The 15,416-nt window shown below is 35.0% G+C and overlaps 2 protein-coding genes across 2 annotated transcripts; one reads left to right on the forward strand and one right to left on the reverse strand.

Moving 5' to 3' along the window:
* The first annotated feature begins 44 nt into the window (after nucleotides 1-44).
* Nucleotides 45-5,237, forward strand: prelid3a (PRELI domain containing 3A). Its single transcript, XM_079895706.1, has 6 exons — nucleotides 45-182; nucleotides 1,077-1,245; nucleotides 3,487-3,576; nucleotides 3,716-3,786; nucleotides 3,910-4,012; nucleotides 4,449-5,237. Exons 1-6 carry the CDS (start codon nucleotides 151-153, stop codon nucleotides 4,518-4,520), a joined length of 537 nt encoding a protein of 178 aa, XP_079751832.1. The 5' UTR covers nucleotides 45-150; the 3' UTR covers nucleotides 4,521-5,237.
* A 1,734-nt stretch (nucleotides 5,238-6,971) lies between these two features.
* fbxo32 (F-box protein 32) lies at nucleotides 6,972-14,572 on the reverse strand. Its single transcript, XM_079895028.1, has 9 exons — nucleotides 14,251-14,572; nucleotides 13,522-13,631; nucleotides 13,387-13,436; nucleotides 13,203-13,295; nucleotides 11,265-11,358; nucleotides 10,449-10,633; nucleotides 9,576-9,758; nucleotides 8,558-8,701; nucleotides 6,972-8,444 (listed from the first exon to the last, which is right to left on the reverse strand). The coding sequence occupies exons 1-9, from the start codon at nucleotides 14,370-14,372 to the stop codon at nucleotides 8,355-8,357; spliced, it is 1,071 nt and encodes a 356-aa protein (XP_079751154.1). The 5' UTR covers nucleotides 14,373-14,572; the 3' UTR covers nucleotides 6,972-8,354.
* Nucleotides 14,573-15,416: the final 844 nt, after the last annotated feature.

The raw sequence follows: 15,416 nt of genomic DNA on the forward strand, positions 1-15,416 counted from the left end.
TTGGTAGTTGCTGTTATAACAGGGAGGTTCCGCTGCCCTTCATTATGAGGGGCATCTCAGAGCAGGTTATAATGGGAGCAGAGCGTGAAAATATGAATATATGATCTACAGTCCACCGTCGTTTGGAGGCACTTTCAAATAGTCGTAGAAATGAAGCTTTGGAGCACGGAGCACATATTCAGGTAGATGATTTGCGTTTAGGACGAATCTGCACAGATTCCAGCATCCTTTCTGTCATGATTTGCATCCCGATTCCCTTTAGTGCCGCTGGGATCGGGTAACAGAGCAGCTCTCGTCCTTTGAACATTTCTGTATATGTAGCTTGTAAGGAATTTATTCTTGCACATAACACAAATCTGAGCATTAGTTGCTAATATTCATTCATTTGGGCCTAGCCGGTTGCTTGTCTGTTCAAGTCTATTACAATTATGCGCAGTGTCGTTACTGCACTACTCATCACGCATGTTAGTAACAAATATGTAGTTACATATTATATAGGTTTTTTTATTTGTAAAAAAAAAAAAAAAATTCCTCTCTAAATTTCAAATATTGATAGGCCTATGTTATTTCCCTGTTGAAAAGAAAAAAAACAGCTGTTTTGGTCACAGTCAGGCTGCGTGTTTATTGGATTTAGATTAGAAAAGAAAAAGAAAAACACAGCCTAGAGAACACCTTAAATGAGTGAAGAACATCTTAGACCAGCTAAAATCGACAAACTAACTTGTTTTTTTCCCCCACCAGGATTCACCCCAAAACAGGATTGTGCAAAACCATATTTTCTAGTTTCTCTTTTCTTTTTTTAAACCCAGTCATTAGTTTCACTCAAAAATGATTCATTATGAGGAAATAAATTATCTCAAACAAACCTTTATTTTAAGATCCCAGCCTCTCTTGTTATGGACGTGATGCTCGTTGTTGAAAATAGGATGGACTACACTGGCCAAAATTCATTCTGCTCATATTTAAGCAAAATTTCCCTTGACTGTAGTTTGCCTATGAGATCAGAGTCAGTACAGTGACGTTCCTCATAAACCACTGTAAGCCAATGTCATGAGTTTTTGTCTGTATTCACACAGTTATCCATGGGAGACTGTGATCAAAGCAGCTATGAGGAAGTACCCCAATCCAATGAACCCTAGTGTTGTTGGAGTGGACGTTCTTGATAGGAACTTGGACACACATGGACGTCTACACAGTCATCGGCTCCTCAGCACAGAGTGGGGTCTTCCGGGGATTGTCAAAGCGGTAAGATGATATGTATTACATGTCTATTGGGTCATGTGATCATAAAATACTGGGTAAAGATTACGAAAAAGTGAAAACTGTTGAAGCTCCTTATATTTGACATATAATATTTACATATTTTACATCTAAAATTGTTTTTACATCTTGTATTTTACATTTAAAACACAAATTAAAGGTAACTTTTGGCCCTCTAGCAGTTAAAAAACAAAACTGCATGCATTTTGCAGAAGAACATTGTTTTGGTTGTGCTTTGGCTCTCTGTGACTATGCAAATGAATAAGGTTGTCCTACTGCTCATAGAACATTCACTACTAGGCTTAAGGGATATAACAAGTTTAGATGGAAAAGATCTCAAGCTGACTAGCTGAAGATTACTGTACTGTACTGTTACTGTAGCTATAGTACATTACTTGACACTGTACTTCCTTGAAAATAAATTCCAGTTTTTTTTGCGATATGTCAAAAATGCACCTGGTGCACGTTGGATGGGTTTATAATAAGCGCGTTCGCTCTAGACAGCGTGTTAGCTTCTCAGTTGCTTAATCACATGACACATGGCAACACAGCTAAAAGTTTCCTATATTTGACCATTTATTGAAAGTAGGCTAGTTGATGCCTTCACAAGCACCCGTAAAAGCTGTCGAGTTGAGTCACGCGCAACGTGCGAAAGGGAGGTTTGCAAAATGTACCGTATTTTTTAAGTTCCGCTAGGTGGCACTAATGTCGCAGAAGTTATGTGTGCCAGAAGTGTTTATTTATTTATTTATTAATTAAAAATAAGTATAATATAATAAATGTTAGTAGCCTAAGTAAAATATCATTAGAATAAATAAGTATAATACAAATATAATTATTATTTGAAAAAATAAGTTGAAATAGCTAATGCAAATTGATGACTTTAACAAACGCTTTAACAGCCTCGGATAGTTACAGGTCTGCTTAGGTCTGTCTTTGACAGTCTATGGAGAAAATAAAATATTATGAAAATAGTTTCACTTATGACTTTTTTTTTTTCACTTGATTTAGTACAGTTAGTCTTGTATCAAACACAATAAAATTTTCGTTGATCGAGATCTGGCAGCAGCAGCACATTTCTCCTCTTGGGCGAGCAATCCGCGGACAGCTTTTCCTGCGCATTAAATCCCCCATATGCCAACAAACCAATCAGAATGCGGGACAGTGATGACCATACATAACAACAGAGCATACTTGACACAAAGCTGCTGTGAACCAGCTTACCCGGAACTGTGTGTCAGATTTGAAGAAAATTACGTCGTTTGACACATAAATAAATGACTGAGAGTTACAGTACATATGTATTACTAACATTTTATCATTTAAGCTTTATGGTACACCTCAAACAAAGGAATTTATAGTTATTTATAGTGTTAATAATAATCTGCGAGTCCATGAATGGCTTGGGTATTCAAAGCATTCGCAGCTTATATGATGCATGCACGCGTCAAAGTAGCCGGAGAAACTTTTCTCTAGTTACGGATGTGACACAGAACACATGAGCGAGTGAATTCCCACGGAAACCATCCCGCCCAGTCTAAAATATAAACACAAATAATAGGCTTACCATAGGGAATAAGGGTATGACAAAAACACGTTTTGGAATAAGTAGTGATGTATTGGCTCATTATTTAAATTTAGTTGATTTTGAACAAAAAAAGTTACATAGTGTACCTTTAAAATCTATTGCATTATTTATCAGTTTAGCATTATGAAACAGGATTGTCTATAACAGTGGTTCCCAAACTTTTTGACTCCAAGGCCCTTCATTGTCCACAACAGTATTTGAAGGATCCATGACTTTTCCAGTTGTGTTTATGTTATGTTATGTAAGTTATGTTTACTTTTTTTTTTTAATACATTTTTTACCTGATAAAATAGTTTAATGCTTGGCATAACTATAAAAATGCATATTTATATAAAAAAAAATGCCCATGCAGATTTTATTAATGTACATTATTTTTTTCCTGAAATAACACTTATAAAAGAAGGGCTACCTCATATATTCAGGTTTTTCAAGACCATGAAAACCCTGGTTTTTCAAATATATATAAAACATGTTGCTTAGATGATGAATTAAAATAAGAAATATGTAGATTTTAATAGTTTTGGCTTATTTCAAATAATTTTACGTAATTTCGAGCCTCCACTGAGGCTACCTGATTGAGAACCACTGGTTTATAAAGATCTTCATCCCCCCCCCCCCCCCCCCCCCCCCCCCCATAGATTTTAGGGACAAATCGAACCACCACATATGTACAAGAACATTCCATTGTGGACCCAGAAGAAAAAAAAATGGAGCTTTGCTCAACAAATGTGAGTCTTTGTTTACCATTAAACAACTTTCTTTTTTTTTTTTACAGAAAAATAAATCTAATCAGATTACTTAATTTTATATATAAGGTATTAAATCTTCATGTTAAGCTGTTCTAAAGAAATTTCTTTCCTCCTTCAGATAACCCTAACAAATTTAATATCTGTTGATGAAAGGCTTGTCTACACACCTCATCCAGAAAATCCAGACGTGTAAGTAAATTCTTACTTAATTGTTGTTTTTGACACGTAATTGTAATATCTGCATATATATGCACATAATCCAATAATCCGTTAAAAGAAAAGATTTTCTAAAAAATTGCTTTATTTTTGCAGCACTGTATTAACACAAGAGGCGATCATCACGGTGAAGGGGGTCAGTTTGAGCAGCTACCTTGAGGGACTGATGGCTCTCTCCATGTCAGCGAATGCAAGAAAGGTAAATCGTTGTTATGTAATGTAATGAAAATTCTTTATTTGATCAAATATCCCTGGAATATCCATCTTGACATTTTGCCTCATCATGTGTTACGAATCCTTGATCAAAGTTTGCTATTCTCTGTTTGCATAATGGGAACTTAGTAGTTCCTATTTTCCTGGTGACACAATCGAAGAAGGTCCAAAAATAAGGAACTTAAAAGCACAGATAATGTGGTTTTGTCCCTATCTAACAAACCCTGTTGTTTTTTGAGGATGTTTTTTTTTTCTATAAAAAAAGAAGAAGTAGTTTTATTTATAGTTTCATTAATAGTTTCATGTCTTTTGAAAACAACCAAAACCTGCTGGAGATTATTTTATATAGCATACATGAAGTATTATATAAGCCTCTAAATAAAGTATGACTATTAAACTGATAAGCTCTATTTTTGCCATAGGGATGGGATGCCATTGAATGGATCATTCAAAACTCTGAAAGGGAAAATGTTCCTTTGTGTGACCTGTGTTGAACAGGTAATATTTCATGAAGCACCTGTTTTTGGATGGTACAAACCAGACATGACATGTATCGGTTGGCTTTATCATATGCATTGGTACTAAAGGCTATTTAATAACTTGTTTATAAGTAGATGGGGCATACATGTTTGTAATACAAATATACATACATACATACATGTTTATTTATTTACATTATTTATTAATCATTTTCATACTGAGGCATAGATAAGCCATAAATGTTGTAAAAATCTACATTAATTATTTATTTAATGTCGGTTTCATAAGGCATACATTTTATAAAATACATATTATTATTTATTTATTTGTCTGTTTCATGATGAGACGTAGATGAGGCATAATTGTTTATAATATATACTTTAATTATTTATTTTATGTCAGTTTCATTTGTGTTTTTAGAGCCCATGAATGAACTTTCACCAGCTCTAAAAGCACATCTGGCCTGCCTGACTTTGCCCCACCTCTCTTTGTGTTGATGATTGTACACAAAGGTAGTCAAATGTGCTCATTTAGGCACATAAAATTGCACTATTACAGACAAAACTGTATGGAGTTTTGAATGTCGCTACAAAATATGAATGCACTGCACTGACTACCTCTTGTTTTATAGTTCTTTTAATGCCATAACATAATGTCTCTGTATGAAGTGGATGTTGGATGTAATTAAGAACCTTAAAGTTCAGAATATCTATAAAGTGAATGGAATTTTTGGTGTGTTCTTAATTTTTTTTTAAATCATGTGATTAAGGGGAATATCAGTTAACTTAGTTGTTTGCTTCAGAAAGTTTGCATGGGTAGTCTTATAGTGTAATTAACCTATACAGTCTAGCTAAAACTTGTAGGATAGGTACTATAACTTATCAAAAGTCATTTTGTAATGTTTACTCTAAAAAAGTCCTATATTTAAAAGACATTTATGCTGCTTCATAATTGACACAATGTGAACATATTGTCAGCCCATTTGGGAGGATTTAAGTTTATTTATTAGATTGATATGAACAAATTTATGGTTTGTGTTAAATAACTTATTAAATAACTTATTTTTATTATTTTATCCTTATATTACTACTGTGGTTCAATACGAAGAGCATGTTTGATTTAGTTTGTGAAGAAAATGTTACAATGTATATGTTTATTAAATTATTAACTGTATATTTTCTTTAACAGTTCGATGTAACAAATTCAACATAATTTAAATAGTTTGATATTTAAAAACAATGCTTGTCAAAGTATACCAACAAACAGTTGTTAAGGTCTTATGGAGCCACCTATTGGTGAGACATTTGAAAAAGAAAAACCTTTTTTTTTTTAAATGTTGCTTAAATTGCAGCAGACATCTTGTGTGATTTATTTTTCTTTCTTGTTTTTGTCCTGACAAAAAAAATGTAACTTGATTTTTTAGAACTGCCTTGTTATTGTATAATTTTGACCCCTTTAATTGTTTATTTCTGATGAATGCCACTGTTAATTAAACAATTATTTTCACTATCATTGAGTTGCAGGCCATAAGAAAAATGAAATAACCTACTTGACATTGTGTAAAGCTCTTCCACTGGAAAAACAAAACAAAAAACATGTCAGCATTTCTTCCCTAATGATGAAGTAAACAAACTTAAACTTGGTTTGTAATCGATTCTAGCAATGCCAATTTTTGTAATATTTAATGTATTTAATATTTAATGTAATATATTCAGCTTTGATATGGTTAGAGACAGAAACATCTTTAAAACATATTGCCTGACTGTCAGACTTAAGCCTGTTGTTAATTAAAGGGTTTGTTCACCTAAAAATGAAAATTCTGTCATTAAATACTCACCTTTTCATTCATATTCGGAAAACAAATGAATATCTTTTTAATGAAATCTGAGAGCTTTCTGTCCCTCCATTGACAGCTTATGGGTTAGGAACGACATGAGGGTGAGTAATTAATGACAGAAATTTTCAATTTTGGGTGAACCAACCTGCAGTCTTCAGAAAGTCTTCACAGACTTAATGCTGGCTTTATTAATGGTGCATGTTACATTTTCTCATTTCTGACATTTTAAAGCATCTGTTTTTCTTTGGTAAGAGGGCAAATAAGTCATGTATTAAGTATCGTAAATGCCATTTGTTCTTTTAATCCTATCCCAAACCCCGTTTTTTTCTTCTGTGTGAAGGATGTGGAATTTATCGCTTTACAAGAAATAAAATGAATTTTAGAAAATACAATTTTCGTCTTTTAATGCTATATATATATATATATATATATATATATATATGTATGTATGTATATATATATATATATATATATATTTTTTTTTTTTTTATTGTGATGTGTATTTATTTGAATGTTTATGCCATGGAGAGATACATGGATAGTATTGGTTAATTATGCAGTTTACTGTTGGGAATGTCTTGTTACAGCAAACTGCAAAAATTGGTTAATGATATTTATATGACCCATAAAAGAGCACAATATATTTTAATGAGAATTAAATGTCAAAATATGAATGTACTGTATAATTCAACAATAAAGTTAATAAAAAAATATTGATACATTTTTAGTGAAGAATTATTTGGTGCTTTGTGTGATCACATCTATAGTTTAACAAAACCAGTCACCACCAAACATATTCAACAACAAACGCATATGTGTGTATACACTGCCGTTCAAAAGTTTTTTGACTTTTACACAACTGTTTTCAACATTAATAATAAGCATCGTTTTTTGAGCATCAAATATGCATATAAGAATTATTTCTGAAGGATCATGTGACACTGAAGACTGGAGTAATGATGCATAAAATTTAGCATTGTAAAATATATTAAAAGAGAAAATTATTACAATATTATTGTTTTTTGGGGGGTGGGGGGGTATTTTTAATCAAATAAATGCAGCCTTGGTGAGCATGAGCATGTTCTTTTAAAAACATAAAAAATCTTACCGATCCAAAAATTTTGAACGGCAGCGTATATATACATATACACACATATACATACACTTTTACATCAGAAATCTGGTCTTCCAACAACCAAAATAAACAGAGAAATAACCAGTTGAAAAAAAAAAAAAAACATGCAAGAGTTGATGAATTATGGTACATCTGTACAAATATTTTATTTATAGAGATTCCCATATAAATCTGAATAAATATCATTCAGAAGTTTTATTCAGAAAAAAAAAAAAACATCTGCAAATTAATGACAAACATTTTAAATTTGCTTTTGACCACTCAGAATAAGGCACCTTGGATGAGTTTACGCTTTAGAAAGCTTACAACATACTCATGTATTTATTGTTTAGAAAAACAAGCATGTTTAAATTGCAAACCACTGAAAATATCAAATGTATAAAAGTGAAAAAAAGTACTTAGAAAAAGTATTGCACACCAGTGTTTAGGCCATTTTGGTAAACATTCCCATTTCATGCACTTGCTAAAGCACCAATATGCTATCTGAAATTCAAACAAATGTGTTGCCAAAAATAAAATCTATATTACATTCACAGAAGAAACCAAGGCATCCTGACAGCACAAGGGCAACTTTTTATGCATGTAGGATCATTTTAAATATCCTTTTTCTAATCCTCAATGGAACTTTTCTTAGAGTAAACAGGACCCATGCTAAATAAATATAAATAAATCCTTTATAAATAAATGGAGTGCATTTTCCCCCCAACACAGCTTTTTAGTTTCTCATCTTGCATATTTCTTGAGTACATTCAGTTACCAAACTTATAAACATTATGACACTTGCTTCTAATGCAACCCCATCTTTTCCCTGCCTCAAGTCATCCAGGAATCCTTTGCACTATTGACACTATGTACATGGCAGCAATGCAGCGCCCCCTAGAATTTGAAAAGGTTGATGAAACCCTGTGGAGACACTGGCTTGCAGCAGCTCTCTGGGTTATTGGCAGTGCAAGGATGGTCTGTATCCTAAATGAACAGGAAAAACAAATCTGTTATTGCCATAAAAGCACCATAAATGTAAAAAAAAAAATTGGATATTTTCAAATAAAATGTTAAAAGCTAGAAATGAGTCTAGTCACCTTCCAGAACAGGATGTGGCAATGTGTACAGAACTGTAACGTGTCACTGTACTGTTCCTTGTGAGGGTAGCACCGGCACAACTTAAAGTACATCTTTTTCCATTCCAAAAGTCCTTTATCTGACACCATTAGGCGCTTGCGGATCTGTGAAGAACATATCAAATTACTTAAACCAAATAAAGTGTTTGTACTGTATGCCAGGTAATGGAATTCATGAGCAGATTTAAGATATAAACAGTCACATAAATCTGCAAGACTCATCTGGTCCTTTAGGGGTCAGTTCACTCAAATGAAAAATATTGTTTAAATACTTACTCACCCTCATGTCGTTCCAAGCCCGTAAGAATTTTGTTCATCTTCGAAACACAGATGAAGATATTTTCAATGAAATCTGTGAGATTTACATCCCTCCATTGACAGCCCATGCAACTACCACTTTGTCGCTTCAAAAAGTTCATAAAGAGATTGTTTAACTAATAAATATGAATAGAGTGGTTTAGTACAACATTTCTGAAGAGACTCGATCACTTTATATGATAAACATTGAATTCTAGGATTTTATTCACATATAAACCCTGATCAGCAATCATAAACAGAAGCTCAACAGTTCTTGCTTGAATCTCATTGGTTGTTGCGGAAGCTCAAACGCTTGTAACACAAGAATGAACTTCATTGGTTCTTGCACATTAAGCAAACATGCTTGAGCTTCCATTTACCGTATCTAATGTGTGCGTTTATGAATATGTGGAAAAAAAGCCTAAATTCAATCTGTTCATCAGAAAGCGACAGTCTCTCTTCAGAAAATTTGGACTAAACCGCTCGATTCATATGGATTCGTTTTACGATCTCTTTATGAACTTTTTGAAGTGGTAGTTGCATAGACTGTCAACGGAGGGACAGAAATCTCTCAGATTTCATTAAAATATCTTCATTTGTGTGTCGAAGATGAACGAAAGTCTGGAGCGACTTGAGGGTGAGTAAATTAAACTAATCCTTTAAGCATGTGACAAACACGTACCTGTCTGTCTGCAAAGTGATACTGGCAAAGTCTCTTCCACAACAGCCGATCTTCTGCCAGCACACTTAGGTCAGGGCATACTTGACCCAGGCTAACCAGATCTCGTCCGTCTGCAAGACGGTGCATGATGTTAAGCTGCAAGCTATCCGGCAGATCAAGGAATGTCATCCCTGTGTTTGTAGGCTGGACAAATAAGAAGAAGAAAGTCTCTGTTTACCTTCATGATCAATCTCAATGGATATATGTTTGCTAGGTTACACAATATAACGCATGTTCTGTATTCTGATACTTTTGTAGCTTAAAGTGATATTTGTTATTGTTAACTGAAATGAAATATCATTTTTGGTATAAAGCTGAAGTCAAAATATTAGATGAAAAACTACATGAAGTACTAAAAAGAAATATAGGAATATATAAGAAAAGAAAAAAGCATTCTCCATGGAACACAAAATGAGATATTTATAGTAGTTGTCCAAGCTGCTCTTTTCCATACAAGTGACAGTGAATGGTAACCAAAGATGTCAAGCAAGATTTTTATTGGAATTTCAGGCTGTTCCACTAACAAAGGTAATGTTTGGCTTCAGAACACTCAAGTTTTAGTCCATTGGTAATATGGACTATATTTTTTATGTTGCCATTTTTCCTTTTTCAAGCTCGACAGCCCCTGGTCCCCATCCACTTTAATTATACAGAAAAGAGCGGCTAAAACATTCTGCTTCATTTCTCCTTAAGTGTTCCACTGAAGAATGAAAATCATACAGGTTTGGAACCACATGAGGGTGAACAAATGACATTTTTGGTTGAACTATCCCTTTTACTGCAATAAAAAAAAAAGTCTTTCCTTTGCAATATATCTGGAGCGTTTAGACTCACCCGGTTGATCTGAATGTTATCAAGCTGCTGTAGCCACTGTAGTATGTTCTCCATGCGGTGCACCCAGATGTTGATGTTGCCCACAAGGACAGACTTGCCCATGTCCTGAACCAGACTGCACAACGACGCATATAGTGTCTGCAGCAGTTCTTTAATCGGACGAACATTTTGCTGATCATCAAGAACTGAGAAAGAGTGCAAATGTTTAGTTAGTAACTAAAAGTTCAAGGGCGCACAACAAGGATCTGGATCTGGTGTGTGTTACAGGATACTTTAAATTCATGCAAGATGCTTTCATAACATACAACAGATACGATTAAGACATTACATATGCATTTATATCATAAACTGAGGAGTAAGGAAAGTGACAGGTAAATGAATAAAGTGGTTTGGGTATGACGTAGCCTACAAGTGAGCAATTTAGTTTCCCATAACAACCTGCACCTTTGTTTAGCTGAGATGACTTTTGGTTTACAATACAGCTGAGATCCCTGTTTGCTATCTGAGGCTTGTCGCTTTTTCCAGCGCAGGCAATGCTAAAATTTCCATTCAGCTATGAGCTACTGGCCAAGCCCACCAAACTAATTTTGTTGTAAAAGATTGCAGACAGCAGAATAAACAGCTATTCTGTTAGGACAGATTTTGCCTCATCTTTTTTTCTTATTAACCACAAGAGAGTTTCAGTACAAGCCTCGGAGTAAATAATCAGAGACTTTGCAAACATGTAATGTAAACAGACATTGTTGATGTTTCACATTGGCTAATAGTTTTGCAAATGAGATGGTGAAGACGTGAGATGTTAACAAGAAAGCTTACCTTTCTGCACAACCCTTTCCAGAATGTTCATGTAGTTTTTCTGTGCCACTCCACTCAGCGAAGGCAGTTGGGACTTGGCGATCAGCTCCAGCAGCTGAAATGGTGGACATAAATTTGAGAGGTCAGACTAAGAGGCTGTGTGTTCCAGCATTACTTACAGACTGTTTTATTCCACTCTCTTCAGCCTTGGCAAAAACAAAGGGCTCAGAAATGGGACGTTCTCTCCCCATACACATGCACACTCTGGCTAATGTCTGTCTCAGCAGTGTTGTGGTTTTGAAGTTCAGACAAAAGCAGGTAACCATTCCTTCAAACGGACTCTAAAACAAAGTGATCGTTTTACAGTAACTGTTTGTGCACCTTATATGTATGCGATCAATTGGACAAGAGTAGGTTTCCAACACCAAGTTCATTTTCAAAAGTTAGGACAGCCAAGAGCAGATAGTGAGTGCAGAGTTGTGTTCTATAAAGGCATGACTGGCATGTAATACCAGGACAATCCACATCATGGAGCAACACTGACCCACACTTGACCTAGCAACATGTGAACATTGTCATTCTCCTCCCTCCCCTACAGCGAGCTCCTGATGAAAGATGCTCCAAGTGCCTTTATGTGGACTGGAGCATGAAAGTTTGGGGATTTTTCTATTTTAATAGATTTTAAAATGTCATTTATTTTCAGCATCATCACTCCAGTCTTCAATGTCACATGATCCAGCAGAAATCATTCTAATATGCTGGTTTGCTACTCAAGAAACATTTCTTATTATTATTATCAATGTCGAAAACCATTGTGCTGCTTAATATTTTTGTGGAAACCGGGATACATTTTTCAGGATTCTCTGATGAATAAGTTCAAAAGAAAGGCATTTATTTGAAATAGAAATATTTTGTAACATTATAAATGTCTTTACTGTCACTTTCGATCAATTTAAAGCATAAAAGTATAACTGAATAAAAGTTAATTTCTTTATAAAAAAAGCACTTTACTAACTCTAATGTTTTAAATGGTAGTATATATATATTATAGTGGTCTTTGTTTGTAATAAGTAGCCTTATAGATTTGTTTTTCCATCCCTACTAAACCTGATCACTGTAACTGAGCTCTAACACAACACCAGCACAAGGTCAGACAACCAAAAGAGAAACTGCAAGATAAACCTGACACTGACTATGGTGTCTCAACAGTGCCTGGAAATGTCTAGAAAAATAAATGATGCACATATGAAATGACTTTTAGTGACCTTAGCTAAAAGGTCCGAGTAAACAACTTGATCCTGATCCTGTGTTTACCTGTCTTCTGAAGTGATCACAAGGATTCATGACCCAATTTGCCAGCACCTTAAGCTCATCATAGCTGACTCTATACCACAGTGGAGTCAAGTGATCGGATCAGAATTCAGGGTCACAATGCCGACAGATAGAGAGAAGGGCCTGTGAGGGGGGTGGGGTTAATGGCCACCTAAGTCACTTGACTTTCCGTTCCAGTTTCATAAGCTTTCTCAACCTCAGCTGTTTGCGTGACAGTGACCTCAACGTCACACCGACCTGTGTTTATCTGCTCTTACCCGATGACCTTTGCTTTCATCACTGGAACAAGTAAATCAAGAAGAATGTCCAATCATTAGTGACCTTAAACCAAAGGAGTAATAGCTCATTTAAACTTGAATTTAAGGCTGCTTAAGTCACTCTTGTTTTTTCATTACAAGAAACAGTTGCAGCAAACACACACAGATATGTATACAGAAGCACAAACATGGTCCCTGTGCATTTGCCATGAAACTGCCCCAGAGGCCCGCTTGTCTGGTGTGTTATGATAAGAATGAAGAAAGTAGCAGATACCCAGAGCCCAAGACTTATTAACCTTTTCTTCTTCAGAGACTGAGCCTGGCTATTGTCACGGTTCTCCCTGCCACAAACAGACGAGCAGAAACTCACCCTTACGACATAATTGAATCGCCTGGTGTCTTTGATGGCACTGCAGAAATCCAAACGATTAAATGCTTCTCCCAGAGTACAATATCCATGACGCTGCGGGAGATGAAAGAGGAGTTATTTGACTACTTATTCACACAGAAGCCTCTTCTATCATACTCTGCAGGAGATGATTACCAGGCCTTACCTCTTTGGTGCTTCCTTTGTGAACATAAATCCATTTGTCTTTGTGAAAATCTGCAATGAAGAAATAAATCTAAATGTTTGCAGTAACAGACTCGTTGCATTTCGATTTTCAGAAAGATACGGCGATGAGGCTTACAAGGAATCTTTGTGTTGTTGTTTAGCAAGTCCTTCTTTCGCTTCTTTGCAGCCACGTCATAATTAATGCTGAGGATCAAATTCTCCTTGTCATGTTCTTCCTTGCAGTAGCTGAAAGCAAAGTGAAGTTGTCAACACATGCTTTGTCAAGGAATTTTTTTCATAGTTTAGCACCATGATGGGGAATTATACAACATATGGCCACTATCAATATGCAAATATGTAGGCCCTAACCCATTTCTTGTCTGTACCTACAGCAACACTTTTAGAAACAGTAAATAGATCGAGCATATGACCTGTTGTATTATTAGAAAGGTGATCAACAGATGATGAGTAAACACAAAGGCATTTTATGTTTACAACAGCTATTTACTGCAGTGCTGAAATTAGTGCCGCATCTCCGTCAATAACTTCACTTAAATTATTTATTTATACGTATTTTTTTATTAGCCTCGTCTTTTTAAAATGTATTTGCACACATTTCGTATATTTTCAAATAAAATATTAAGTATAACCAATATTAATAAAAATGTCATAAAATAGGCAAGATAAATATAACTACAAAAAAATATATATCTTAATTCTTGATAAATGCCTCTGTATTTCAATTTGACGCAGATTGCGTCTGCAGTTAACTACGCCATTTGTTTTATGATGCTCTTAGTGGTGGACAACGGAAAATATCAGATGAAAGACTTTAAATGTAAATGTTGAATCATTAAACACTGACCTCTTCCGTTCTGAAACATTGTTATTCGTCTCGTTCTCATCTTTCGTCGTTTTTTTCCAGCCGTCCTCCGTTTTTACCCAGCTTTGACCAGGAGACCGCCAGTCTTGTCCAAGAAACGGCATTGTCAAGATACGAAAACCAGTGATAACGAAAGAAAACTTGTTAGTGTTAAACTCGAGAAGTTGTTAAAGTGATTTTCTCGCGTGTGTGCTGCTATATTAAATAATGTTGTGAACGCGCTTCTGATGATAAAAGTGCGCAGCTGTATTTATATTGTCAGGAGGAGAATCCGGAAATGTTCCTGGTCCCGCCCCCTTTGGACAGCGTTCTCCAACACGTGGCTTTGTTTATCATCTTCCTTGATATTGCAAAACCTCACCAGAAACATAATCACAGATGGAGTTCAGTACGCTGCTGGATCATCTTTCCTCATGCGCTTATTAAAATGTCAGACATACTCAGTCAATGCAATTTAATAGTAGGTGATGAGCCTGAGATTTCTTATTTTCTTGAGTTCATCTTGTGAAACAGACAAGAAAATGACTGAACAAAAGCTTCCAGACTTGAGCTAAACATAGAAAGCTGACTTCTTTCTTGATTTTCCCTGATGAGTAAGATAACAACATTAACTGTACTAGCTACCCTTACATATGCTTCATAAATGAAAGGAAAGTGAGATTTTGGATCATGAATGACATTTCCTCCTAATCAGGATACAGATAGTGACTGTAAAGAAGTGGGTCAAACAAAGGCTGGTTATCCATTATGAAAAAGCATGTATATTTTTTACCTTATGAACCTGCTAGTAACATGATCAGATTCCAACTGACCTCCTATTAAGATAACACCATTTCATAAAATGAAACTGGTAGAGAACCGCACTTCACACCATGATAAGGAAATATAATCTTTTTTGAAGTTGATTTCATCAATAGCTATTCACTTTTGTTTGGTAATGAGTTGCATACTGAGCAAGAAATGTGACCCAGCTGCCCTACATTATGATGTAATGAGAGCTGATGGAAATGAGAAACTAGCAGCTTCCTTTTATCATTTAATCTCTTTAAGTCACACACAAGAGTTTCTCTGTGTTGATGTTTGCTTTCAGACAGTTTAATTCTTATCAGCTGAAAATGGTTGTGTGGAGACCAAAAGATTTTTAGAAG

Source organism: Squalius cephalus (genome assembly GCF_949319135.1).
Source record: "Squalius cephalus genome assembly, chromosome: 15".
Taxonomy (NCBI): Eukaryota; Metazoa; Chordata; class Actinopteri; order Cypriniformes; family Leuciscidae; genus Squalius; species Squalius cephalus.

What these genes read in the sequence shown, in the direction of transcription:
- prelid3a (XM_079895706.1), top strand. Translation starts at nt 151, where the DNA reads ATGAAGCTTTGGAGCACGGAGCACATATTCAG. An exon ending in TGGAGCTTTGCTCAACAAAT is followed by an intron (nt 3,577 to 3,715) that starts GTGAGTCTTTGT and finishes TTCCTCCTTCAG; the next exon opens with ATAACCCTAACAAATTTAAT. An exon ending in CATCCAGAAAATCCAGACGT is followed by an intron (nt 3,787 to 3,909) that starts GTAAGTAAATTC and finishes TTATTTTTGCAG; the next exon opens with CACTGTATTAACACAAGAGG.
- fbxo32 (XM_079895028.1), bottom strand. Translation starts at nt 14,372, where the DNA reads ATGCCGTTTCTTGGACAAGACTGGCGGTCTCCTGGTCAAAGCTGGGTA. An exon ending in AATGTTTCAGAACGGAAGAG is followed by an intron (nt 13,632 to 14,250) that starts GTCAGTGTTTAA and finishes CTTTGCTTTCAG; the next exon opens with CTACTGCAAGGAAGAACATG. An exon ending in GATTCAATTATGTCGTAAGG is followed by an intron (nt 11,359 to 13,202) that starts GTGAGTTTCTGC and finishes CCACCATTTCAG; the next exon opens with CTGCTGGAGCTGATCGCCAA.